Source organism: Bubalus kerabau, chromosome 4 (genome assembly GCF_029407905.1).
Source record: "Bubalus kerabau isolate K-KA32 ecotype Philippines breed swamp buffalo chromosome 4, PCC_UOA_SB_1v2, whole genome shotgun sequence".
Lineage (NCBI taxonomy): Eukaryota > Metazoa > Chordata > Mammalia > Artiodactyla > Bovidae > Bubalus > Bubalus kerabau.
This window is the reverse complement of record NC_073627.1, coordinates 142,582,300-142,608,393: the sequence shown is the minus strand read 5'-3', so window position 1 is coordinate 142,608,393 and position 26,094 is coordinate 142,582,300. Positions and strand designations below refer to the sequence as shown.

The 26,094-nt window shown below is 49.0% G+C and overlaps 2 protein-coding genes across 4 annotated transcripts in view; one reads left to right on the top strand and one right to left on the bottom strand.

The window, feature by feature from the left end:
* Positions 1-726, bottom strand: part of UBE2R2 (ubiquitin conjugating enzyme E2 R2) — a 93,792-nt gene extending 93,066 nt beyond the window's left edge. For both annotated transcript variants that reach the window (XM_055578838.1, XM_055578839.1), the window contains exon 1: positions 545-726. In XM_055578838.1, the coding sequence (XP_055434813.1) occupies positions 545-721 (177 nt within the window). In that variant the 5' untranslated portion in view covers positions 722-726. The remainder of the gene's footprint in view (positions 1-544) is intronic.
* A 310-nt stretch (positions 727-1,036) lies between these two features.
* NOL6 (nucleolar protein 6) overlaps positions 1,037-26,094 on the top strand; it is a 28,425-nt gene continuing 3,367 nt past the window's right edge. Inside the window, exons 1-20 of one of the 2 annotated variants that reach the window (XM_055578837.1) lie at positions 1,037-1,083; positions 18,574-18,780; positions 18,868-18,984; positions 20,580-20,759; positions 21,085-21,253; positions 21,496-21,630; positions 21,718-21,881; positions 21,970-22,090; positions 22,296-22,354; positions 22,664-22,765; positions 22,957-23,072; positions 23,247-23,424; positions 23,582-23,704; positions 23,876-24,024; positions 24,174-24,249; positions 24,497-24,637; positions 24,748-24,865; positions 24,948-25,102; positions 25,193-25,356; positions 25,774-25,926. In XM_055578837.1, the coding sequence (XP_055434812.1) occupies positions 18,577-18,780; positions 18,868-18,984; positions 20,580-20,759; positions 21,085-21,253; positions 21,496-21,630; positions 21,718-21,881; positions 21,970-22,090; positions 22,296-22,354; positions 22,664-22,765; positions 22,957-23,072; positions 23,247-23,424; positions 23,582-23,704; positions 23,876-24,024; positions 24,174-24,249; positions 24,497-24,637; positions 24,748-24,865; positions 24,948-25,102; positions 25,193-25,356; positions 25,774-25,926 (2,624 nt within the window). In that variant the 5' untranslated portion in view covers positions 1,037-1,083; positions 18,574-18,576. Of the gene's footprint in view, positions 1,084-17,303; positions 17,515-18,573; positions 18,781-18,867; positions 18,985-20,579; positions 20,760-21,084; positions 21,254-21,495; positions 21,631-21,717; positions 21,882-21,969; positions 22,091-22,295; positions 22,355-22,663; positions 22,766-22,956; positions 23,073-23,246; positions 23,425-23,581; positions 23,705-23,875; positions 24,025-24,173; positions 24,250-24,496; positions 24,638-24,747; positions 24,866-24,947; positions 25,103-25,192; positions 25,357-25,773; positions 25,927-26,094 lie in introns of those variants that run through there. The other variant, XM_055578836.1, reaches the window with a different exon arrangement.

Sequence of the window (26,094 nt, the reverse complement as noted above, 5' to 3'; positions counted from 1 at the left end):
CACCCACTGGAATGCGAAGTTGGAACCACCACTATATGCAAGAAGCCCTCAAATCCCCAAAATGTCAGGTCAGTAGGCAGCCTCTGGAATGACAGCCCGATACCCCTCCCCCACTCTCCTACCCCCCCCCCCCCCCCAAAAAAGGTCCAATCCCATAAGTGCAGGTCACTCTGCCCTCTGGGGTAGTTCCAGCCGGCGCAGAGATGGTTCTGATGGGAGGCCGTGGGGGACAGACCACCTTTCTTTCCGTACACCCTCGGCGGGGGAAACAAAACAAAGACCTCCCCCCTCCTCCTCCGGTAGCCACTACCCTAGCCACAGAGGCTTTCCTATTTCCCGGTGCAGGCTGGCCTCCCGCCCCCGCCCCCATGACAAAGAAAAGGCACCGGGTGAGCAAGCGAGGCCTTCCTGCCTCCACGGATGGGGGGAGGGAGCTGCCGAGGTGAGGAGCCCCCTCCGCTCCCCCGCGCTCCCACTCTCGGCCGGGAAAACAGCCCAAAACCGCGGCCTCCGCCGGGGGAAGCCTGAGAGGGGGTGAGGGTACCTTGAAGTAGCCGCCTTCGTAGAGCGTGTTAGGGGGTCCGAAGATGGCAACCTCCCAGTTGTAGAGGTCGGATTCATCCACCAGGGTGATCCGGAAGCCCTCCACCGGTTCCTCCTGCAGGGATTTCAGCTCGAGCATCAGGGCCTTCTGCGAACTGGTCATCTGCTGCTGGGCCATCGCGGCGGCGGCGGCGCCGGGCCGGGGCCCCAGTCCTCACGCACCAGCCGGGCCGGACCAGGCTCCTCCCCTCCGCTCGCCCTCTGCCGGGCCGCTCCGGGCCCCTGTCTTCACACACCCGGCGGCCCGGACCAGGCCCCACACGGCCCGTGGGCCGGCCCGGTTCCTCCTCACACACGACGCGGGCCGGGCCGGGCCCTTCTCCTCACACTCGGGCCGGGGTGGGGGGAGGGGTGGAGAGAGTTAAAGAAATTCGCTCCGGGTCTCGGGCCTCCCCCCCCCCCGGAGGGGGCCTCAACTTGGTTGGCGCGGGGGGGGGAGAAGAGGTGGAAGCGGAGGAAGGCGGCGAAAGGCCGGCGACGGTGAGGAGACCGGGCCGGGATGGCCCGGGAGCGCCGCGCTCGCTCGCTCTCTTGTTCTCCTCGGGGGCCGCCGGGGCCGAAGGGCGCGCGGGGCCGAAGGGCGGGGGAAGCGCGACACGCGGGGGTCTCGCGGCGGCGGCGGCGGCGGCTGCGCGGGGGGAGGGGTGACGGCGGAGGAGGAGGAGGAGAAGAGCCAGAGCGCCTCGCGCCGCGGGAGCGACGAAGCTGAGAAGAAGAAGGGAGGGAGGAGGGGCGCGCGTCGGGAGGGAGGGCGGCTCTTGGCGGAGAGCGACTCTAGGCGGCGAGCCGCCCGACGCGACGCGCGTGCGCGCGCCCCTCCCTCCCCCCCTCCCCCTCCCCCCTCCCCCCTCCCCCCTCCCCCCTCTCCCTCCTCTCCTTCCCCCCTCCCCCCCGCCCCCCTCTCCCTCCCTCCCCGTCCCCCGCCCCCCTCTCCCTCCCCCCCGCCCCCCTCTCCCTCCCTCCCCGTCCCCCGCCCCCCTCTCCCTCCCCCCCGCCCCCCTCTCCCTCCCCCCCGCCCCCCTCTCCCTCCCTCCCCGTCCCCCGCCCCCCTCTCCCTCCCCGCCCCCCGCCCCCCTCTCCCTCCTTCCCCGCCTCCTCCTCCCACTTCCCCGCCTCCTCTCCGCCGCCCCGCCAGGTGGCGGCGCTTTGTGACGCTGGCGCGCGTCCCCCGCCCTTAAAGGGCCAAGCGGCAGTGGGGGGTGACGGTGGGGGCCGGGGTTTGAGGGTGGCCCCTGGGGATGCCCTTGTCCCCAAAATGACGGTTGTGCGGCTTGACGCTACGTTTCCAAAGGCGCGCCAGGGAAGGGACCTCTGTCCTAGAGCTGTCATCGCCCTCCTCCCCCTACTTGTATCAGGCCTCCCGCAGTTGTCCTAAGAGCCCTGATCCTCTGCAGGCCTAACGTCCCCTCCCCACCCCGCCATGACACACGGTCTGTCCTCCCAGCACTCAGTAGGTGCTTGACAAGGATGTGCTGACAGTGCGGGTTTTGTCGGTGGGAACAAGCGTCCTGATATTTCTGCAGGTCCAGTCCTCATGCCATTGTGTCCTTGGAGAGCAGCGTGTTACCAACTTAGGGGGTTGAAGTGCAGTTTCCCATCCGAGAAATGGGGAAAGCAGATAGGTCAGTTTCTACTTCCCTTCTTAACTACAAAGAGGAAGTTGTGGGAAATAAAAAGAGAAATAATCATACAGACTGAACCTGGGTTCTTGGCCCTTTTCTGTGTGATTTGGGACAAATGCTGTGGCTATCCTCTATTTACCCATTTGCAAAATGAGGTACTTGGTTGAACTTTGACCCCCTGCAGATCTTAGAACTGGGGTTCTTTTAAAATCATGAGTGGAGTGAGATGTGGAAATGGTCTGCAATCCCCATAATTTAGGCCCCGTTTCTCTTTGGAAGGCCTGTCCTATGAAAACTGAACATTTTCTAGAACAGGCAGGATACTGTGAGTTCCACACACCTAGAATTCTGGGATCAGAAACATCCCTGGTTCCAATCCTGGCTTCACCATTTATATTATATTACCTCTTCCTTTTTCATTAGCTTCTGTAAAAGAGGTTAATTATGCCTAATGTATAAACAATTATAAAAATTAAATGAAATCATCTATGTACAGAGTTTAGCACAATGACCAGCATATGGTAAATGCTCCATAAATAGGAACTTTAAAATAAGAAAAAAAATTTTTTTCAAGGCATAGTTATATTCTGGATACCACCCCCTGCATTTTTTAATAGACGTAAAAAAAAAAAAAACACAGAAAATAGTACAGATAGTTTCCATATACCTGGCATCCAATTTCCCCTTATTAACATCTTACATTAGTGTAGTACATTTATTACAGTTAATGAACCAATAGATATATTATTAACTAAAATCTTAGTTACTCACATTTCCTTAGATTTTACCTAATGTCCCTATTCTGTTCCAGGATCCCATCCTAGATACTATATTTAGTTTTCATATTTTATTAAGGCTCCTCAACTATGAAAGTTTCTCAGACTTTCCTTGTTTTTGATGACTTTGGAAGTTTTGAACAGTACTGGTCAAGTATACTTTAGAATATCCCTCAGCTAGAATTTGTGATGTTTTTCTCATGATTAAACTGGAGTTTGGGGAGAGATCCTGGGGCTTCCCAGGTGGCTCAGTGGTAAAGAATCCTAATCTGCCTGCGAATGCAGGAGATGCTGGTTCAATCCCCGAGTCAGGAAGATCCCCTGGAGGAGGAAATGGCAGCCTACCCCAGTATTCTTGCCTGGAAAATTCCATAGACAAAGGAGCCTAGCTGGCTACAGTCCGTGGGGTGGCAAAGAGTCTGATATGACTGAGCAACTGAGCATGCCCACAGGGGAAGAGATCCCAGGAGAAAAATATTTTCATCACATCATATCAAGAGCCCATAATATCAACAATGCTGTGTTGATATGCTGATATTGACCTCAATCACCTGGCTGACCTAGTGTGTCAGGTTTCTCCACTGTAAAGTTACTCTTTTTACCTCGTTTCTGTCCTCTTAAGAAGGAAGTTACTATGCACTATCCACAAGGAAAGAGCCCCTTCATTTTGTTGTTGGTGTTATTTTTTTTTTCTCAGACACAAAGCCTCAATATTTTAAATAACCATTCCTTAGCTCCCAACTCTATTCTCTTGGTCTTGAGACCAAACTTCACTGGCATTAGAGCACATCTTAGTCAGTGTAGCCCCTCCTTCCCAAAGGATGGACTATGACTGATTCTGACTTCTCCTCCTCCCCACTACTCAATTTAAGGACAAGAAGATTGCTGACCTGGAAACAGTAGGTGGTGATGTTGACACTTTTAATAGCAAGGCTATGAGTAGACAAATAGGCAGAAAGTTCATCTTCAAAGCATTTTACCCACATAAACTCATCATAGCCCCACCCTTACCCAGAAGATGGCAGATCCCTAGTCTTAAGTCACTGGAACATGCACCTGGCACCCAGACCAAATGCCACTCCCTGGACTCAAATCAACTCACAAACTCATACTAAGTATTCACAATGCCATGACCCTAAGATGGGTGACTAATAAACATATACCTATCAAGGAAGCTCACAGCCTAGTATCTTAATGAGCTGTCTAAAGACTCCATCCTCAGGTCAGAGGAAGTCAAATTCCACAGGACTTCTATCATGCCTTTTTATCTTAGAAGGTGAGACATCATTTATTAGTAGGTTGCAACTGTGTCTTATTCATCCCTGGATCCTCAGCAACTAGGACATTCTCTGACACAAAATAGATACTAAGTAGTTGTTCTCAAGGGCCCACAGCCAAAGGCAGGAAGATAATCAGTAACAACAACAATAACAACAATGAATCACAAATTAAGCCTCATCCTCCACCTCTGTAGTCTAATAGGGTCTCTCAGACATGTAGTAGCTGCCCTGTTCTGTAAGGACAACAGGTCTTGCTCATATCTATATCAGTTCAGTCCCTCAGTTGTGTCTGACTCTTTGCAACCCCATGGACTGCAGCATGCCAGGCTTCTCTGTCTCTTACCAACTCCCGGAGCTTGTTCAAACTCATGTTCATTGAGTCAGTGATGCCATCCAACCATCTCATCCTCTGTCGTCCCCTTTTCTTCCCACCCTCAATCTTTCCCAGCATCATGTTCTTTTCCAATGAGTGAGTTCTTCTTATCAGGTGGCCAAAGTATTGGAGTTTCAGCTTCAGCATCAGTCCTTCCCAAATTAAAGTACTGATTTCCTTTAGGATTGACTGTTTTGATGTCCTTGCAGTCCAAGTGACTCTCAAGAGTCTTTTTCAACACCACAGTTCAAAAATATCAATTTTTTTTGGCACTCAGCCTTCTGTATTGTTGAACTCTCACATCCATACATGACTACTAGAAAAACCAGGGCTTTGACTAGACAGACCTTTGTTGGCAAAGTAATGTCTCTGCTTTTTAATATGCTATTCAGGTTTGCCATCGTTTTTCTTCCAAGGAGCAAGCATCTTTTAATTTCATGACTTCAGTCAGCATCTGCAGTGATTTTGGAGCCCAAGAAAATAAAGTGTGTCACTGTTCCCATTGTTTCCCCATCTATTTACCATGAAGTGATGGGACCAGATGCCATGATCTTAGTTTTCTGAATGTTGACTTTTAAGCCAGCTTTTTCAGGCTCCTTTTTCACTTTCCTCAAGAGGTTCTTTAGTTTTTCTTTGCTTTCTGCCATGAGAGTGGTGTCATCTGCGTATCTGAGGTTATTGATATTTCTCCCGGCAAACTTGATTCCAGCTTGTGCTTCATCCAGCCCAGCATTTCACATGATGTACTCTGCATAGAAGTCAAATAAGCAGGGTGACAGTATACAGCCTTGATGTACTCCTTTCCCGATTTTGAACCAGTCTGTTGTGCCTTGTCCGGTTTTAACTGTTGCTTCTTGACCTGCATACAGATTTCTCAGGAGGCAGGTAAGGTAGTCTGGTATTCCCACCTCTTGAAGAATTTTCCACAGTTTGTTGTGATCCACACGGTCAAAGGCTTTGGCCTAGTCAATAAAGCAGATGTTTCTCTTGCTTTTTCTATGATCCAGCGGATGTTGGCAATTTGATCTCTGGTTCCTCTGCCTTTTCCAAATCCAGCTTGAACATCTGGAAGTTCACGATTCACATACTGTTAAAGCCTAGCTTGGAGAATTTTGAGTGTTATTTTGCTAGTGTATGAGATGAGTGCAATTGTGCGGTAGTTTGAGCATTCTTTGTCATTGCCTTTCTTTGGGATTGGAATGAAAACTGACCTTTTCCAGTACTGTGGCCACTGCTGAGTTTTCCAAATTTGCTAGAATATTAAGGGCAGCACTTTAACAGCATCATATTTTAGGATTTGGAATAGCTCAACTGGAATTCCATCACCTCCACTAGCTTTCTTCACAGTGATGCTTCCTAAGGCCCACTTGACTTCATATTCCAGGATGTCTGGCTCTAGATGAATGATCACACCATCATGGTTATCTGGGTCATGAAGATCTTCTTTTGTATAGTTCTTCTGTGCATTCTTCCCACCTCTTAATATCTTCTGTTTCTTAGGTCTATAGCATTTCTGTCCTTTATTGTGCCCATCTTTGCATGAAATGTTCCCTTTTTTCATAATGTTCCCTTTGCATAAAATGTTCTAATTTTCTTGAAGAGATCTCTAGTCTTTTCCATTCTATTGTTTTCCTCTATTTCTTTGCATTGATCACTGAGGAAGGCTTTCTTATCTCTCCTTGCTATTCTTTGAAACTCTGCATTCAAATGGGTATATCTTTCCTTTTCTCCTTTGTCTTTAAATTCTCTTCTTTTGTCAGCTGTACATAACTGTATTCAAGCTACTATAATGTTTGGCTACTTTACAGCACAAATAATGAATGGCAGAAACAGCTTCTTAGAGCTTTCTTAGTTTCATGACAGGTAGAGATTGACTTGACTGACTGGTGCCCTCTGGTGGCAAAGAAAACAGGATGTTTATCCCTAGTGTCTATGGCATCACCTAGTAGGGTCACACAGAGTCCGACACGACTGAAGTGACTTAGCATAGCATAGCATAGTACTCTTTAGCCAGGGCTCCTCTAAAAAAATCTATTACCTTTCTTACAAAGAGAAAAGATGTGGAAATAAATGAGAGGGAGGGTCCTTGCTTTAGAAAAGTTAATTATGACTCTACAGAATAACTTCTTTTTTTTTTTTTTGCCACACTGCACGGCACTGCAGCCATGAAATTAAAAGATGCTTGCTCCTTGGAAGAAAAGCTATGACCAACCTAGGTAGCATATTTAAAATCAGAGACATTACTTTGCCAACAAAGGTCCGTCTAGTCAAGGCTATGGTTTTTCCAGTAGTCATGTTGGATGTGAGAGTTGGACTATAAAGACACTGAGTGCCGAAGAATTGATGCTTTTGAACTGTGGTGTTGGAGAAGACTCTTGAGAGTCCCTTGGACTGCAAGGAGATCAAAGCAGTCAATCCTAAAGGAAATCAGTCCTGAATATTCATTAGAAGGACTGATGCTGAAGCTGGTGCTGCTCCAATACTTTGGCCACCTGATGCAAAGACCTGACTCATTGGAAAAGACCATGATGGTGGGAAAGATTGAAGGTGGGAGGAGAAGAGGATGACAGAGGATGAGATGGTTGGATAGCATCACTGACTCAAAGTCAGCATCACTGACTTTCATGGCTGCAGTGCCATGCAGTGTGGCAAAAAAAAAAAAAGTTATTCTGTAAAGTCAAAATTAACTTTTCTAAAGCAAAGACCCTCCCTCTTATTTATCCACATCTTTTCTCTTTGTAAGAAAGGTAATAGATTCTTTAGAGGAGCCCTGGCTAGAGAGTACTAGGTGATGCCATAGACACATGAGTTTGAGTAAGCTCTGGGAGTTGGTGGTGATAGACAGGGAAGCCTGGCCTGCTGCAGTCCATGGGGTTGCCAAGTCAGACATGACTGAGTGACTGAACTGAACTGCATGGCTTTGGGGAAATTGTTTCCCTGGTCAGGGATTGAACCTGGTCCATTCAGTGAAAGCCCAGAATCTTAATCATTAGGCCACCAAGGAACTCCCTAGAATGACTTTTTTAAAGAGGCCACTATTTTGTTTCATTTTGCATATGTTAATACATGTAAGTCTTAAATGGTGCTTCTAAGGAGGCACAATCTTCCTTTAAAAACAACAGCTAAGATTTGCTATGCATCAGTATATGACAGGCTCTCCACATGTGGTCAGATCAGATCAGTCGCTCAGTCGTGTCCGACTCTTTGTGACCCCATGAATCGCAGCATGCCAGGCCTCCCTGTCCATCACCAACTCCCGGAGTTCACTCAGACTCACGTCCATCGAGTCAGTGATGCCATCCAGCCATCTCATCCTCTGTCGTCCCCTTCTCCTCCTGCCCCCAATCCCTCCCAGCATCAGAGTCTTTTCCAATGAGTCAACTCTTTGCATGAGGTGGCCAAAGTACTGGAGTTTCAGCTTTAGCATCATTCCTTCCAAAGAAATCCCAGGGCTGATCTCCTTCAGAATGGACTGGTTGGATCTCCTTGCAGTCCAAGGGACTCTCAAGAGTCTTCTCCAACACCACAGTTCAAAAGCATCAATTCTTTGGTGCTCAGCCTTCTTCACAGTCCAACTCTCACATCCATACATGACCATAGGAAAAACCATAGCCTTGACTAGACGAACCTTTGTTGGCAAAGTAATATCTCTGCTTTTGAATATGCTATCTAGGTTGGTCATAACTTTCCTTCCAAGGAGTAAGCGTCTTTTAATTTCATGGCTGCAGTCACCATCTGTAGTGATTTTGGAGCCCAGAAAAATAGTCTGACACTGTTTCCACTGTTTCCCCATCTATTTCCCATGAAGTGGTGGGACCAGATGCCATGATCTTTGTTTTCTGAATGTTGAGCTTTAAGCCAACTTTTTCACTCTCCACTTTCACTTTCATCAAGAGGCTTTTTAGTTCCTCTTCACTTTCTGCCATAAGGGTGGTGTCATCTGCATATCTGAGGTTATTGATATTTCTCCCGGCAATCTTGATTCCAGCTTGTGTTTCTTCCAGTCCAGTGTTTCTCATGATGTACTCTGCATAGAAGTTAAATAAACAGGGTGACAATATACAGCCTTGACGAACTCCTTTTCCTGTTTGGAACCAGTCTGTTTTTCCATGTCCAGTTCTAACTGTTGCTTCCTGACCTGCATACAGATTTCTCAAGAGGCAGATCAGGTGGTCTGGTATTCCCATCTCTTTCAGAATTTTCCACAGTTTACTGTGATCCACACAGTCAAAGGCTTTGGCATAGTCAATAAAGCAGAAATAGATGTTTTTCTGGAACTCTCTTGCTTTTTCTATGATCCAGCGGATGTTGGCAATTTGATCTCTGGTTCCTCTGCCTTTTCTAAAACCAGCTTGAACATCAGGAAATTCACGGTTCACATATTGCTGAAGCCTGGCTTGGAGAATTTTGAGCATTACTTTACTAGCGTGTGAGATGAGTGCAATTTTACAGTAGTTTGAGCATTCTTTGGCATTGCCTTTCTTTGGGATTGGAATGCAAACTGATCTTTTCCAGTCCTGTGGCCACTGCTGAGTTTTCCAAATTTGCTGGCATATTGAGTGCAGCACTTTCACAGCATCATCTTTCAGGATTTGGAATAGCTCAACTGGAATTCCATCACCTCCACTAGCTTTCTTCACAGTGATGCTTTCTAAGGCCCACTTGACTTCACATTCCAGGATGTCTGGCTCTAGGTCAGTGATCACACCATCGTGATTATCTGGGTCGTGAAGCTCTTTTTTGTACAGTTCTTCTGTGTATTCTTGCCATCTCTTCTTAATATCTTCTGCTTCTGTTAGGTCCATACCATTTCTGTCCTTTATTGAGCTCATCTTTGCATGAAATGTTCCTTTGGTATCTCTGATTTTCTTGAAGAGATCCCTAGTCTTTCCCAGTCTGTTGTTTTCCTCTATTTCTTTGCATTGATCACTGAAGAAGGCTTTCTTATCTCTTCTTGCTATTTTTTGGAACTCTACATTCAGATGTTTATATCTTTCCTTTTCTCCTTTGCTTTTTGCTTCTCTTCTTTTCATAGCTATTTGTAAGGCCTCCCCAGACAGCCATTTTGCTTTTTTGCATTTATTTTCTACGGGAATGGTCTTGATCCCTGTCTCCTGTACAATGTCACGAACCTCATTCCATAGTTCATCAGGCACTCTATCTATCAGATCTAGGCCCTTAAATCTATTTCTCACTTCCACTGTATAATCATAAGGGATTTGATTTAGGTCATACCTGAATGGTCTAGTGGTTTTCCCTACTTTCTTCAATTTAAGTCTGAATTTGGCAATAAAGAGTTCATGGTCTGAGCCACAGTCAGCTCCTGGTCTTGTTTTTGCTGACTGTATAGAGCTTCTCCATCTTTGGCTGCAAAGAATATAATCAGTCTGATTTCGGTGTTGACCATCTGGTGATGTCCATGTATAGAGTCTTCTCTCGTGTTGTTGGAAGAGGGTGTTTGTTATGACCAGTGCATTTTCTTGGCAAAACTCTATTAGTCTTTGCCCTGCTTCATTCTGTATTGGTTAATCTCACTTAATTCTGACAAAAATCCATGACATAATCATTACTAGAAATATCTAGGGTTTCCCTGGTGGCTCAGACAGTAAAGAATCTTCCTGCAATGCGGGAGACCTGGGTTCAGTTCCTGGGTTGGGAAGATCCTCTGGAGAAGGGAATGGCAACCCATTCCAGTATTATTGCCTGGAGAATCCCATGGACAGAGGAGCCTGGCAGGCTACCATCTGTGGGGTCACAGTGAGTCAGATCTGACTGAGGGAGCAACTAATGCACAGAGAAATATCCAAGGCTTAGGGATGTTAAGAAAATTACTCAAGGTGAAACAGGAGAGAGGGGGGCAAGGCACAAACTTTAAAAGAAGGATGTAGCCCAAGGACATGATATAAACTGACTAGAACCAAATGGGTCCAACATAGTGGATGAGTCAAGTTCCACTAGACGTTGAGCCTCAGTATATACTCATTGTAACACATCTGCAAGCTAAATGACACTCCCATGGGTGCCACGAAACTTAGGCTGACCATTAAAGACCAAAAAGTGTATGGTGGACCAATTCCTGGAAATCTTTGCACCTTCCCTAAAATAGTTGGGATAATCCTCCTGCTCATTAGCCTATGAAATTACCCAGATTATGAAAGCTAACCGCATCATATTTTGAGGCCAGTCTCACATTTTGAAATGGTCTACCCTCTGTCTGTAGAGTGTGTTTCTCTCTCTAAGTAAATCCACTTCTTACCTATCACTTTTTCACTCATAATTCTTTCTGCGATGAGCTTCATTAAGTCCTGAAATCAGGTGTGTGATATCAGTAGGAAGACTGTGGGGTCTGGCCATGTTTGAGCCCTGGTACATGGGTTCAAGTCCTAATGTGAGGTGAACAGTTTTAAAGATTACCCAGTGAGTGACTGGTAGAACCTGAAGTTGAACCTTGGCCATCCCACTTTGGTGTGACTGCTTGTAACCACCGTGCTGTTCCTAGTCTAATGTGCCCACAGCAATCTGTACATATATGCTCTACTGCAACTGTTTGTTTATGTCTTTCTCTCAGCCTCTAAGGTGCTCCTAAGAAAGAGACATTCATGGAGGAGGAAATGGCAATCCACTCCCGTATTCTTGCGTGGGAAATCCCATGGACAGGGGAGCCTGGTGGGATATAGGCCATGGGGTGCAAAAGAGTCAGATATGACTTAGCAACTAAACAAGACCATGCTAACAATATTTTCAAGAGTATAGGATATTTTCTTACCTCTGTCATTTCTTTAAAAATAGCATTAAAAAAAAGATAAAATTATTTTGCCCAAACATTGTTAATAAAAGAAAAAGTAGCTAAAAATTATTATATATCCAGGGCTTCTCTGAAAGACAAACATTATACATTGGCTTCTAATTTAAAATTGCTCATTTTATAAACATGACTTTGGTTGATCTTTGACAAAGATTTGTAAAACAAATTTGATTTTCCTCAATTCTGTGATTTAGATACTTCCCACATTGAGGAAATAATAAAATTTGTATTTATATTTTTAAAAAGTCATTCACTCATTCAACAAATATTTATTGAATGCCTGCTATATGGCAGGCCCTGTGCTTAATGCCAAGGATACAGTAGTGAATGAGACAGAAATGACTGGGTTCTGACCTCAAGGAGTTTATATTCTAATGGTTGAGACAGAAACTGACAAAAGCAAGTAATTAGTAGACAAATAAGATTATTGCAAGTTTTGGTGAGTACTAATGAAGGTGATTAAAGTGGACAGCCAAGACTGAAACCACCGGGGTGGATGCAATTTTAAATGGAGACAGGGTCAGAAGAAACTTCTCTGAGGTTATGGTTAAATTAATACAGGGATCATCAGCCTGTGAAATGTAAAGGCAAGAGCATTATTCCAGATTTCTGGCTTGTGATCATTATGTCTTATTTATCTTTATCCTTGACATAGCACAGGCCTTGATGTTGTGAAATGAAAAGTTGACTAATCTCTGGCCCTTTTGGTCTTCCTCAGACTGCCAGGATGGCATATCCTCCCTTGATCAGTTCAAACTCAAATCATACTTCTGGACTCAGCACCAGTCCCATCTCCTCCAGGAAACCTTACTGAACAATCAAAATACTCTTCAACTATAAAGAAGGAAATTTTGCCATTTGGGACAACATGGATGAACACTGAGGGAATTATGCTGAGTGAAATAAATCAGAGAAAGACAAATACTGTAGTGTCTGGGAGTCCCTGATGACTTAGCGGTTAGGATCCAAACTTTCACTGCCATGGCCTGGGCTCAATCTCTGATCAGGGAACTGAGATCCTGTAAGCTGCGTGGCCTGGTCAAAAAGAAACAAACACTGTAGTATCTCACTGACATGCAGAATCCAGAAAAGTCAGACTCCGAAACAGAAAGTAGATTGGTGTTTGCCAGGCCCTGGCGGGTAGGGGAAATGAGATATTGGTTAAAGGGTACCAGCTTCCAGTTATAGAGGAATAAGTTCTAGGGATCTAGTGTACAGCATGATGACTATAGTTTAAAATATTGTATTGTAGACAGCATATTAAAAAGCAGAGACATTACTTTGCCAACAAAGGTCCATCTAGTCAAAGCTGTGGTTTTTCTAGTAGTCATGTATGGATGTGAGAGTTGGACTATAAAGAAAGCTCAGCACCGAAGCACTGATGCTTTTGAACTGTGGTGTTAGAGAAGACCCTTGGATAGCAAGAAGATCCAACCAGTCCATCCTAAAGGAAATCGGTCCTGAATATTCATTGGAAGGACTGATGCTGAAGCTGAAACTCCAATACTTTGGCCACCTGATGCAAAGAACTAACTCATTTGAAAAGACCCTGATGCTGGGAAAGATTGAGGGTGGCAGGAGAAGGGGACGACAGAGGATGAGATGGTTGGATGGCATCACTGACTCAATGGACATGAGTTTGAGTAAACTTTGGGAGTTGGTGATGGACAGGAAGGCCTGGCGTGCTGCAGTCCATGGGGTTGCAAAGAGTCGGACATGACTGAGCAACTGAACTGAACTGAATACTTGAAAATAGCTATAAGAGTAGATCTTAAATGTTCTCATCAAAACAACAAATGGTAATTAGGTGAGGTGAAGGATATGTTAAATGTGTTAACTAATCTTACTGAGGTAACCATTTTGCAATATGTGTGCAACAAGTCATCACGTTGTACAACTTAAACAGTTATATGTCAATTTTATCTCAATAAGGCTGTGAAAAAAATATCAAAACATTGGTAGCAAAGAAGGTGGTAAGCTCAAAAGCCCAGGACAAGAAAGCAAGATAGAGTAGGGAAACTCCCAAGTATGTTAGTATAGCTGGGCCTTAATGTTTGAAGGAGACAATGATGACAGACAAGGTTGGAAGTTTGACAGTGGTCACATCATTCAGTCAGTAAACACTTACTGAGGATGTACAGTGTACTGGGTATTGGACATGTACACCTGATCCTTGTTTTCACAGACTTACAGTCAAGGATGGAGAGATAGACAATTGATAAACAACAAAAAATCATTTTTTAAAGTGCTAAAAAAGGGAATCAATGGGGTGAAGAGATAAGGGAAAACATATTTCAGGTTGGGTGATCAGTGAAGGCCTAAGTATAGACATGTTATTTACACTGAAAGCTGGGGGATGAAAGGGAAAATTTTTCAGAGACGCATTCCAGGCAGAGCAAACAGCTTGGCTCAAGTCTCTGAGATAAGAGAGAACTTGATACAACCAAGGAATTGAAAGAAGGTGGATATTGCTGGAGCTCAGTGATGAAGCGGTAGAATATTGAGAAAAAAGATGGGCTAGCAAGTGAGGCGGAGAAGGCAATGGCACCCCACTCCAGTACTCTTGCCTGGAAAATCCCATGGACAGAGGAGCCTGGTAGGCTGCAGTCCATGGGGTCGCTAAGAGTCGGACACGACTGAGCGACTTCACTTTCACCTTTCACTTTCATGCATTGGAGAAGGAAATGGCAACCCACTCCAGTGTTCTTGCCTGGAGAATCCCAGGGATGACGGAGCCTGGCAGGCTGCCGTCTATGGGGTCACACAGAGTCGGACACGACTGAAGCGACTTAACAGCAGCAGCAGCAGCAGCAGCAGCAGCGAGGGAATATATTGATCATGGCCTTGTAGAAGTCTGTATTTCATTCTAAGTGCAAGGTAGCCAGCCACTGATGAGTTTTTAAAAGGAGCATGACATGATAGGGTTTCAGTTGCAGAATACTCATTCTGGCAAGCATGTGAAAATATATTGAAGAAGTACAAGACCACTTTTGTGAAAATTCCTTTAAAAGCGTTGCATAAGCTAACCTATGCTATTAGAAGTCAGGACAGTGGTTATTTTTCTGGGGTGATGACTAAAAGGCAGCATGAGGGGAGATTGGAAAGGTGCAGAAAATGTTGTTTTCTCTTAAATTAAAATTTATTTTTGTGTTTATTTTTGGCCTCACTGGGTCGTCGTTACTGCTCCTGGGCTTTCTCTTGTTGCAGTGAGTAGGGTCTGTTCTTCATTGTGGTGCGTGGACTTCTCATTTTGGTGGCTTCTCTGGTTGTGGAATACTGGCTCTAGGACATGTAGGCTTCATATAGTTGTGGCTCGCGAGTTCCGGAATTTGAGCTCAGTAGTTAGGGTGCACATGCTTAGTGGCTCCGTGGCGTGTGGCATCTTCCTGGACCAGGAAATGAACCTGTGTCCCCTGAATTGGCAAGCAGATTCTTAACCACTGGACAACGAGGGAAGTCCCTGCTTTTTTTTTTTTTTTTTCTGTGAGTACATATGTATGTTTAGTTTGTGACTATCCAAGGTGTATCCTTGAGATATGTGAGTTTTTCCATACGTGTGTTGTGCACAGGTGCTCAGTGGTGTCTGACTCTGCGACCACATGGATTGTAGCCCGCCAGGCACCTCTGTCCATGGAATTTTCCAGGCAAGAATACTGAAGGGGGTTGCCATTTCCTACTCCAGGGGATCTTCCTGACACAGGGATTGAACCCAGATCTCTTATGTCTTCTGCCCTGGCAGGCAGAGTCTTTACCACTGCATGCTTCAATAAACAAGATTTAAAGAAAAAGCTATTGAATGAAACTATGCTATATTCTTCAAAACTGTTGTTGGAGGGGGGAAATGGACTTCCCTGGCAGTCCAGCAGTTAAGATTCTGCACTTCCAATGCACGGGGCAAGGGTACCATCCCTGATGAGAGAACTAAGATCCCACACGCTGCACAGCATGGCAAAACCAAAGCCAACACATACACACACGCAACAAAAAACAAAAAAGGGAGAGAATATGTTCCAGATTAATTCAGACTGAGAGGGAAAAGAAAGATGATGCCTAAAAAGATGCCTGATCTTGAGCCAGGAAATAAAACGCTACTATGTAAGGGGTATTATTGAGATAATTGGCAAAATCTGAATATGGACTTTTTTTTTATTCTAAAATTTTTTTTAAATTTTATTTTATTTTTAAACTTTACAATGTTGTATTAGTTTTGCCAAATATCGAAATGAATCCGCCACAGGTATACCTGTGTTCCCCATCCTGAACCCTCTTCCCTCCTCCCTCCCCATACCCTCCCTCTGGGTTGTCCTAGTGCACCAGCCCCAAGCATCCAGTATCCTGCATCGAACCTGGACTGGCGACTCGTTTCATACATGATATTATACATGTTTCAATGCCATTCTCCCAAATCTCCCCACCCTCTCCCTCTCCCACAGAGTCCATAAGACTGATCTATACATCAGTGTCTCTTTTGCTGTCTTGTACACAGGGTTATTGTTACCATCTTTCTAAATACCATATATATGCGTTAGTATACTGTATTGGTGTTTTTCTTTCTGGCTTACTTCACTCTGTATAATAGGCTCCAGTTTCATCCACCTTGTTAGAACTGATTCAAATGTATTCTTTTTAATGGCTGAGTAATACTCCATTGTGTATATGTACCACAGCTTTATTATCCATTCATCTGCTGATGGGCATCTAGGTTGCTTCCATGTCCTGGCTATTATAAACAGTGCTGCAATGAACATTGGGGTACACGTGTCTCTTTCCCTTCTGGTTTCCTCAGTGTGTATGCCCAGCAGTGGGATTGCTGGATGAATATGGACTTTATATGATAGTATTGAATGATTGAATGAAAGTTACAGTTCTTGAATTTTATAATTTAATTATGACCACATAAAGGACAGGGAGGAGAAGGCAATGGCAACCCACTCCAGTAATCTTACCTGGAAAATCCCATGGACGGAGGAGCCTGGTAGGCTGCAGTCCATGGGGTCGCTAAGAGTCGGACACGACTGAGCGACTTCACTTTCACCTTTCACTTTCATGCATTGGAGAAGGAAATGGCAACCCACTCCAGTGTTCTTGCCTGGAGAATTCCAGGGACGGGGGAGCCTGGTGAGCTGCCGTCTATGGGGTCGCACAGAGTCGGACACGACTGAAGCGACTTAGCAGCAGCAGCAGCAAAGGACAGGGAAGCCTGGCGTGCTCCAATCCATGGTCGCAGAGTCGGACACGACTGAGCGACTGAACTGGACTGAACTGAACTGAAGTGAACTGAAGAGATAGTCCTGGGGCTTCCCAGGTGGTGCTAGTGGTCAAGAACCAGGCTACCAACGGGCAGGAAACCTAGGAGAGGCAGGTTTGATCCCTGAGACAGGAAGATCCCCTGGAGGTGGGCATGGCAACCCATTCCAGTATTCTTGCCCAGAGAATCCCAGTGACACAGGAGTCTGGCAGGCTACAGTCAGTAGGGTCGCAAAGAATGGGACAAGACTGAAGTGACTTAACACACACACACACACACACACACACACAAAATGAATAAACTCCAGACATATTTTGGAAGTAGAACTGAGGAGACTGGTTAATTGATAAAGCAAGAAGAGGAATCACTTACGTAAACAAACCCTCCCCAGAAGGCCCAAGCCAACCCCACCCTTTCCCTGGTGTTCTAAGAGGGGGAAGTGAGGAAACGGAGGCAACCGCCAAGTTGCCGGCAAGCTTCCGGTCTGGCGTCGCAAAGAGGCCGTAAATCGGAGAACTCTGTTTGGCCCCACCCCCGTGATGGGCGGTCCTGGAGAGTGACAGAAACCAATGGCGAGCGACTCGTCGGGCACTCACCCAATGGCTCTGGCACTGGGCGGGGTTCTTTGCCATGAGGCTCATTAACGCCGGTACCCGCATTTCTGCCGCGGTTTGGGCATTTCTGCCAACGTGGGTAGAATCTCTTCAGAGCGAGTGGACTTTAAACCCAAAGTGCGAGAGCAATACGTGAGGGATGGGCCCTGCAGCTGCGAGAGCGGAGCATCGCGGAACTGCTGGGGAGCCGGAGGTGGGCGAGCGGCCTGGGAGGAAGGGATGCGCAGCGTGCCGGAGACAGCAGAACCTAACAGCTTGCTAGCGAGGGGCACGAGAGTGGCCCCTTTAGGGAAGAGCTTCATTTCCCCAGATGTTTCCAGCTTAGGATCCCGAGACAGGTCTTGCTAAGGGAGATAGAACTTGGCTTTACTTGCAAAGTAGTAAAGCCTGTGGACGGTCTCTGTTCGTTAGCTCTACACCTTGAAATTGAATAGACCCGCTCCATTCCCTTCTGCGGCTTGGGTCTTTTCCCTGAGTCCTTCTGGACCTTGTGCAGGATTTTCTCCCCTCCTGTGTCTAGTTTTGTGCTCCCCACGTGGTGGCAGTCCTGGTGCGCTACAGTAAGGCTCTTCCGGCTGTGGAACCATGGAGGGGGGCGGAGCCCAGGGCTGCAGGGTAGAGGTTTGGGATCCCGCAGACCAGGGTTTGAAGCCTGCTCACAGTTTAATCATACCAACTGGAACCACGAGTTCAACGGAGCTTAGTTCAGGTGTTTGTTTTCTGTTAGGATTATTATAAGGATTGAATGATTTATTGAGTATATCCTTCAGAGCCAGTAGGCTCCATCACTGAGCACTTAATGTATACTGATATAGCCTATAGTCAGGGCTTGCTGGGGCATGGGGTGCGTGTGTGTAACCTGGCAGGATTTGGATAGAGCAAGAGTGGAGATGGCATTTGCGACGTTCCAGAACTAACTCAGCAGAAGAGAAGGTCTTGTTACTTGGAAGTACAAGGAGCTCAGGCATTGCTTCCAGGGCCCATTCAGCTGCTACCCCTACTGACTCCAAGCAGAGCTACATGCTTGTGCTGTTAGATAGATGGGAACCCTCAACTCAAGGAGTTTTCAGTCTAGAGCTCAGTAAGTTCTTTTAACTAAAAATTATTCTGAGTTTTACACAATCTGATTCTTGTTCAAGAGAGACCAGAAGCAGGTGAAGCCTTTACCTGCATCTGGTCCTTGTGGCACGTCAGGCGGTGGATGCTGGATGTCTGTGATGTCACCCTGGCCTCTCCCTCTCATTGGCCACAGGTGATGGAGTCAGCTCTGGAAGGCACAGGCAAAGAGGGGAAGAAGGAATCCTTAAAGAAACGTAAGATGGTTGGGTCTCCGGGGGAGGGCCTCCTGCAGCCCGTGAAGCTCAGCCGGGCAGAACTGTACAAGGAACCTACCAATGAGGAGCTCAGTCGCCTTCGGGAGACTGAGAGTCTGTTCCATTCCAGCTTGCTTCGTTTACAGGTACTGTTGGGTGACTGAGGCTTGGGTTAGAGGGATGGGCTGAGACCCTGAGGTTGAAGTAGTACTCTCTCCTGCACCATCTTACAGGTAGAGGAGTTACTAAAGGAAGTGAGGCTGTCAGAGAAGAAGAAAGAGCGGATTGACACTTTCCTACGGGAGGCCAACCAGCGGATCATGAGGGTGCCCTCAACCCCTGAGACAGAGGTAAGTCAAGTAGTGGCGGGAACTGGAAAGCCCAGAAAAGGTCCTCAGGGACCTTGCTATTCTTTGAAGGGGATGGGGTGCTAGGGAGCTCATTCTCACTGCCAGGAGACTCAGCTGGGAGCACACTTATTTGTTCATTCAGCAAACACTTATGTGCCCTGCAGTAGTTGTGTTCTTTAGATGTGTTGTGCTTAGTCGCTCAGTCGTGTCCGAATCTTTGCAACCCCATGGACTGTAGCCTACCAAGCTCCTCTGTCCATGGGGATTCTCCAGGCTAGAATACTGGAGTGGGTTGCCATGCCCTCCTCCAGGGGTTCTTAGGATACATCAGTGAACAAAGCAGCCTGTGTTCTAGTGTTGGAATATGGACAGTAATATAATGAACATGACAAGTAAACTGTATGGCAGTGTTAGAAAGTGGTGGTAAGCACTATGGAAAAAGGAAGGACACATTAAGGGGATCATTGGAATATTAGAGGATGAGAGTGGTTGGCAACTTTAAATAGGGTGGTTGAGGTAGGCCTTACTAAAGTGACATTTGTGTAAAGAAAGTGAGTCAGCCATGTAGATATTTAAGGGAAAAAGAACATTCCAGGAAGGGGAAACAGCCAACACAGAGGCTCAAAGGCAAGAATAGGTCTGGTACTTCTTTGGAATGAGTGAAGGGAAGATAGAAGGAGGTCAGTTTAGAAAGTAATGGAGGAAGTGGGTATATCATGCAGGTCCTTGTGCACCAGAACAAGGACTTTGAGCTGTTGCTTTGGGGCTTCCCTGGTGGTTCAAACAGTAAAAAATCTGCCTGCAATGCAGGAGACCTGAGTTTGATCCCTGCATCAGGAAGGTTGCCTGGAGAACGCAATGGCAACTCACTCCAGTATTCTTGCCTGGAGGATTCCATGGACAAAGGGGCCTGGCAGGGCTACAGTCCACAGGTTGCCAAGAGTTGGATACAACTGAGGGATTAACGCTTTGAGTGAGATGGGGATAACTACAGCATTTTTGTTTTGTTTTGTTGTTGTTCTGTAAAGTGATTCTGTAATCTAACTTCAGTTTTAAGAAGTTCACCCAGACTATTAAAAGTAGAATGGAGGGAAACAAAGATGAAATCAGGAACCTGTTGTGCAGTGATCCACTGAAAAATAGCTCAGATTAGGATAGAGTAGAGAAGTGATCAGTGTCTGGATACCTTTTGAAAGTGGAATGGGTGTTTGTTCCCTCTTAACCTGTATTTATTTATTTGGCTGCACTGGGTCTTAGTTGTGGCATGCTCACTCTTAGTCACAGCATGTGAGATCTAGTTCCCTGACCAGGGATTGAACCCACACCCCCTGCATTGGGAGTGCAGAATCTTAGCCACTGGACCATCAGGGAAGTCCCAAAATGGGAGTTCTTAACAGAGATGAGTCAAGGTGATTTAAACATTTTTAGCTTGAGCAGCTAGTATGGAGTTGCCTTAATGGGGAAGACATATTTATAGGAAGATCAGGATCTTGGTTTCAGACGTTTTGACGTGTTGAATTTGAGATGTCTACTAGACATTAAGGGGACATGTTAGGAAGGTAATCAAATATGTGTCACTGTCTCTGTCCCCGCAGCTGACCAACCAGGCATGGCTCCCAGATGGGGTTCAAGTCCCTATCCACCAAGTACCCTATACTGTGAAGGGCCATTTCCATTTCCTGCCCCCAGCCCAGGTCACTGTTGTGGGAAGTTACCTTCTGGGCACCTGCATCCGGCCGGACATCAATGTGGATGTGGCACTGACCATACCCAGGGTAAGATCCAGAGTTTGGGATGGAGAGATCTGCCATTTCACCACCTACAAATCCTGGATCCCATTCTTTTTCCCACCTCCCACTTGCCAGAGGATTGAAATCTGAATTTTGAATCCAAAGAACAGACCACTGCAGTTGTCCTGAAGGAGCAGCACTTTGCCTTCCTCATCCAAGATATGGTGTTACTGGCCTTGACTTTGGCATCCTCGCCAGCAGATGGGGTTGCCAAGCTTTGCTCTCACTTTGGCTTCATCTTGGCCCCCAAGTCCTCCATCAACAATTAAGCAACTTGGCCGTCTCTCTCTCTTCTCCTGACTGCCTCCAGGAGATCCTACAGGACAAGGATGGGCTGAACCAGCGCTACTTCCGCAAGCGTGCCCTCTACCTGGCCTACTTGGCTCACCACCTGGCCAAGGACCCACTTTTCGGCAGTGTTCGCTTTTCCTACACCAACGGCTGCCACCTGAAACCCTCGCTGCTGCTGCGGCCTCACGGTAGGAGGCACACACTGGGTGGAAGGCACAGTACGGGGTGATGGACACATCTGGTAGGGGAGGCACAGGGGCCTTAAGTCCATGGTGAGAGAAGACCTGGGCCTCAAGTCTCAGGGGAAAGGTATTGGGACCTCAAATTCTGAGGTGGGCAGGCATGGGGCCCTTATGTTGGGAGGGTAGTGCAGGGGCTTCTCTGACTCCAGGGTGGCTGCAGGGTCTCAGCATCACCTGTCTTCCCCTAGGGAAGGATGAGCGTTTGGTCACCGTTCGTCTGCATCCCTGCCCTCCACCTGACTTCTTCCGCCTGTGCCGCCTCCTGCCGTCCAAGAGCAATGTGCGCTCTGCCTGGTACCAAGGGCAAAGTCCTTCTGGGGATGGTGAGTAGATAGTGATGTCAAGGCTGGGTTGGAGGAAAGGGTATTATGGGGCCCTCTCCTCTCACGGCTTCCCCTTTCCTCCCGCAGGTAGCCCAGAACCCCCCACCCCCCACTATAACACATGGCTCCTGCAGGACACAGCCCTTGAATCCCACGTGCAGCTGCTGTCAGCTGTGCTGGGCTCAGCCTCAGGACTGAAGGATGGGGTGGCACTTCTGAAGGTCTGGCTGCGGCAGCGGGAACTGGACAAGGTGAGCTGGAAGTGGCCCGGTTTCCCTGGGCCTCGCTGGGTGGTGGGCTGGCTCTGAGCATCGGCCTCTCCATCTGTTTCTCCCTCAGGGCCTGGGAGGATTCAGCGGGTTCCTTGTCTCCATGGTGGTGGCCTTCCTCGTGTCCACACGCAAGATCCACACCACCATGAGCGGCTACCAGGTGCTGAGAAGCACCCTGCAGTTTCTGGGTGAGGCAGCTGGACTCGGAAAGGCCAAGGGTCCTGATCATCCCTATCAGGGATCATTTGCTTTATTGTCCTCAGACAGAGGAGTAAAGCGAACCTCAGAGGCAGACAGTTGCAGTCACCTGTCTGGAGGGTGGGTGTCATGGGGACTGGGTCCTTAGAAAGGGGGATTCCTTCTGACACAACCACCTTCTCTGGTTCATTTCAGCCAGTACAGATCTGACCGTCAATGGGATCAGTTTATGCTTCAGCTCAGATCCCTCCCTGGTGAGTAGGGCGGTGCTGAGTCTGGTCTTCCCAGGTGGCACTAGTGGTAAAGAACCCACCTGCCAATACAGGAAACATGAGACGAGGGTTCGATCCCTGGGTCTAGAAGATCCCCTGGAGGAGGCCATGGCAACCCACTCCAGTATTCTTGCCTGGAGAATCCCGTGGACAGAGGAGCCTGGTGGGCTAGTCCACAGGATCACAAAGAGTCAGACATGACTGAAGCGACTTAGCACACACACAGAAGTCTACGCCCGGAGCCCTGAAGTTAAGGCCCAGCCCTCACTGGCTTCTCTCTCCCTCTCCCAGCCGGCCCTGGCTGACTTCCACCAGGCCTTCCCTGTTGTCTTCCTGGACTCCTCGGGCCGTCTCAACCTCTGTGCTGATATCACTGCCTCCACTTACCACCAGGTACCAGTTGTCTCCCACTGTCCTGAGTTCCCCCAGTGTCCCAGCCCAGCCCCTGTCCCTTCTGCCAGCACCTGGACACCAGCAACTCCTCTCTAGAGCATGTCGCTGTGTCTGGGCCCTGGGTCCAGCAGGGGAGAGAGCAGTGCTGGTGGTCTCACATGGCGGGTTCCTTGCTTGCTCCGTGACCCCAGGTGCAGCACGAGGCTCGGCTGTCTATGGCACTGCTGGACAGCAAAGCTGACGATGGGTTCCAGCTGCTCTTGATGACTCCCAAACCCATGATCCGGGCTTTTGACCACATTGTGCAGTGAGTTTCAGGGTGATATGTCAGTGAGTCCTGTTGCCTCAGGACTAGTGAGGGGGCCGAGATCTTCAGACTGGTACTCTGATCGATCTCCCTAGTGATGGCGGGGGTGATACCTGGGGCCAGCAGTACTTGATGCCCCCCACCTTTGTCCCTCCCTGCCCCCCCACCCCCCAGCCTCCGTCCACTGAGTCGCCTGCAGGCAGCGTGTCACCGGCTGAAGCTGTGGCCAGAGCTACAGGATCTCGGTGGGGACTATGTCTCAGCGGCTTTGGGCCCACTCACCACCCTCCTGGAGCAGGGCCTGGGGTCCCGGCTACAGCTGCTGGCCCACTCTCGGCCCCCAGTCTCAGAGGTGAGGTGGGGTGGGTTGGGGAGTTTGTGGGACTGAGAGAGGAGGACCCTGGGGCCCAGGGGATACACAAGACACCCCATCCCTCTAACTAGAAAGGGGGTTTCCTGACCTAGCTGGGGGGCACTTGGACTGAGCTCAGCCTCTCTACACCCTGCAGTGGGACATCAGCCAGGAGCCACCGAAGCACAGAGATCCGGGCGTCCTGACCCTGGGATTGCTCCTCCGGCCTGAGGGGCTGACCAGTGTTCTTGAGCTGGGTCCTGAGGCTGACCAGCCTGAGGTGAGCAGCTGGGGGTCTCAGGGGTGATTTTGCCCTGTCTTGGGAAGCTCAGCGTGTGTACTGGCAGGAGTGGGGTGGACTATCCTCTTGCCACCTGACTCGAGGCCTGTCGGGAGATTTCTGACAGAACCCCTTCCTTGTTGATCTCTCCCACCATCGTCTTCTCCCTAGGCTGCCGACTTCCGCCAGTTCTGGGGCTCTCGCTCCGAGCTTCGGCGTTTCCAGGATGGAGCCATCCGGGAAGCTGTGGTCTGGGAGGCTGCCTCTATGGCCCAGAAGCGTCTCATTCCCCACCAAGTGGTCACTCATCTCTTGGCACTGTGAGTGTTAGCATCTGAATGCCAGGAGGCGGGCATGGGCTGCGGAGCCTTTTAGGAGGCTCTGGCCCAAGCTTTTGGGGTGAGCTGCTCATGTCTAGCAGCTCTCTCCCTGGCCCCCAGTGCTCACGCTCTCTGTGCCCCTTTTCCAGCCACGCTGACATTCCAGATACCTGTGTCCACTATACGGGGGGCCTCCTGGACGCATTGATCCAAGGCCTGAAAGAGGTGAGGGCCCTGGTTCAGGGCTGGGGTCAAGGCTAGGGACGGTTGGGCAAGTAGCCTGTGTGGCTGGATTTGGGGAGGGCTGGAATGGGGCTGGACAGGCCCCACCACCTTAGCCAGGCTGCACTTCCCTGAGTGTCCAGCAGGGGGCCCTCTGGCTCTGCAGCAGCAGCCTGAGCCAAGGCTGTATCCCAGTTGGTCCAGCTCTCCTGTAAGGCCCTGCCCTCCTGATTGTCTCTTCTCCCCTCAGACCTCCAGCACCGGTGAGGAGGCCCTGGCAGCTGCAGTGCGTTGCTACGATGACCTCAGCCGCCTGCTGTGGGGCCTGGATGGTCTTCCACTGACCGTGTCTGCTGTGCAGGGAGCTCACCCTGTGCTGCGCTATACTGAGGTCAGGAGCAGGGAGCCCTTTCCACTGGGTGACACCCCACTCTGCCTCACTCACCTAGTACTCTCTCTTCCAGCTCCCCGTCCTCTTCCTTAGCCTCCCTTCTCCCACAGGTGTTCCCGCCAACCCCAGTCCGTCCAGCCCACTCCTTCTATGAGCAGCTGCGAGAGCGGGCCTCACTGTTGCCCCGGCCTGACAAGCCCTGCCCAGCCTATGTGGAGCCCATGACTGGTGAGGGAACTCTTGCAAGGGGCTGAAAGGGACTGCTGTCTACCCCTGGCCGTAGACTGAGGCCTCTACCTCTTCTCCACAGTGGTGTGTCACCTGGAGGGCAGTGGGCAGTGGCCCCAGGATGCCGAGGCCATTCGCAGGGTCCGTGCTGCCTTCCAGCTGCGCCTGGCAGAGCTGCTGACTCAGCAGCATGGGCTGCCATGCCGCGCCACAGCCACACACACCGACGTCCTCAAGGTTAGGCGGGCACTGGGCAGGGATACGGGGGGAGGAAGGGACAGGGGTGTCAGGGTGCCCCATCTCCCATCCCCTCCCCTCTTCCAACAGGATGGGTTTGTGTTCCGGATCCGTGTGGCCTACCAGCGGGAGCCGCAGATCCTGAAAGAGATGCGGAGCCCCGAGGGGATGATCTCGCTGAGGGACACCCCCACCTCCCTCCGCCTCGAGAGGGACACGAGGCAGTTGCCCCTGCTCACCAGCGCCTTGCATGGGTAGGCCCACCTGCACAGGCTCTCATAGACCCTCTCCCAGTCCCATCCTGCTCTCCTGGCCATCTGTCTGGAGAGTTAGGCCAGTTAGGGATATGAGTGCTGGGCTGGAGTCAGGCAAGCGCTAGAAGTGCTAGGATTCTGGCCCTGCCACTTATCTGGCTTTGTCCCTTGAGCCCAAATCCCCCCCCACACACACACACCTGATTTTTCTTATCTGTAAAATGGTAATCATGCTAGGAACAACCTCTTGGGATATTAGTTAGGAAGACATGAGATCATACGTGTATCATCATATAGCACATTAACACAGAGGCCAGTGTTGGGTGAAAGTTGAGTGAACAGTTGCAGTCAGGCTGAAAGTCTGTCCTTGGGCCTAGGTGCCTGCGCCTCACTGCCTCTACCGTCTTCTTCCCACAGGCTCCAGCAGCAGCACCCAGCCTTTTCAGGTGTGGCTCGGCTGGCCAAGCGGTGGGTGCGTGCCCAGCTCCTGGGTGGGGAGCTCACCGATGAGAGCCTGGACCTGGTGGCTGCTGCCCTTTTCCTGCACCCTGAGCCCTTCACCCCTCCCAGGTGATGCCCTCCACGTTTCCCCTAGCCAGGAAGTTCCCCTGGGGTCAGCTGCCATCCTTCCTGCTTCAGTCCACATGGGAGAGGTGGCCGAAACTAGGGGCCGAAGGGGTTCTAAGACACCCCCATCCCCTGCAGTCCAGACTAAGGGCTCTAGGCTCCCCAGACTGT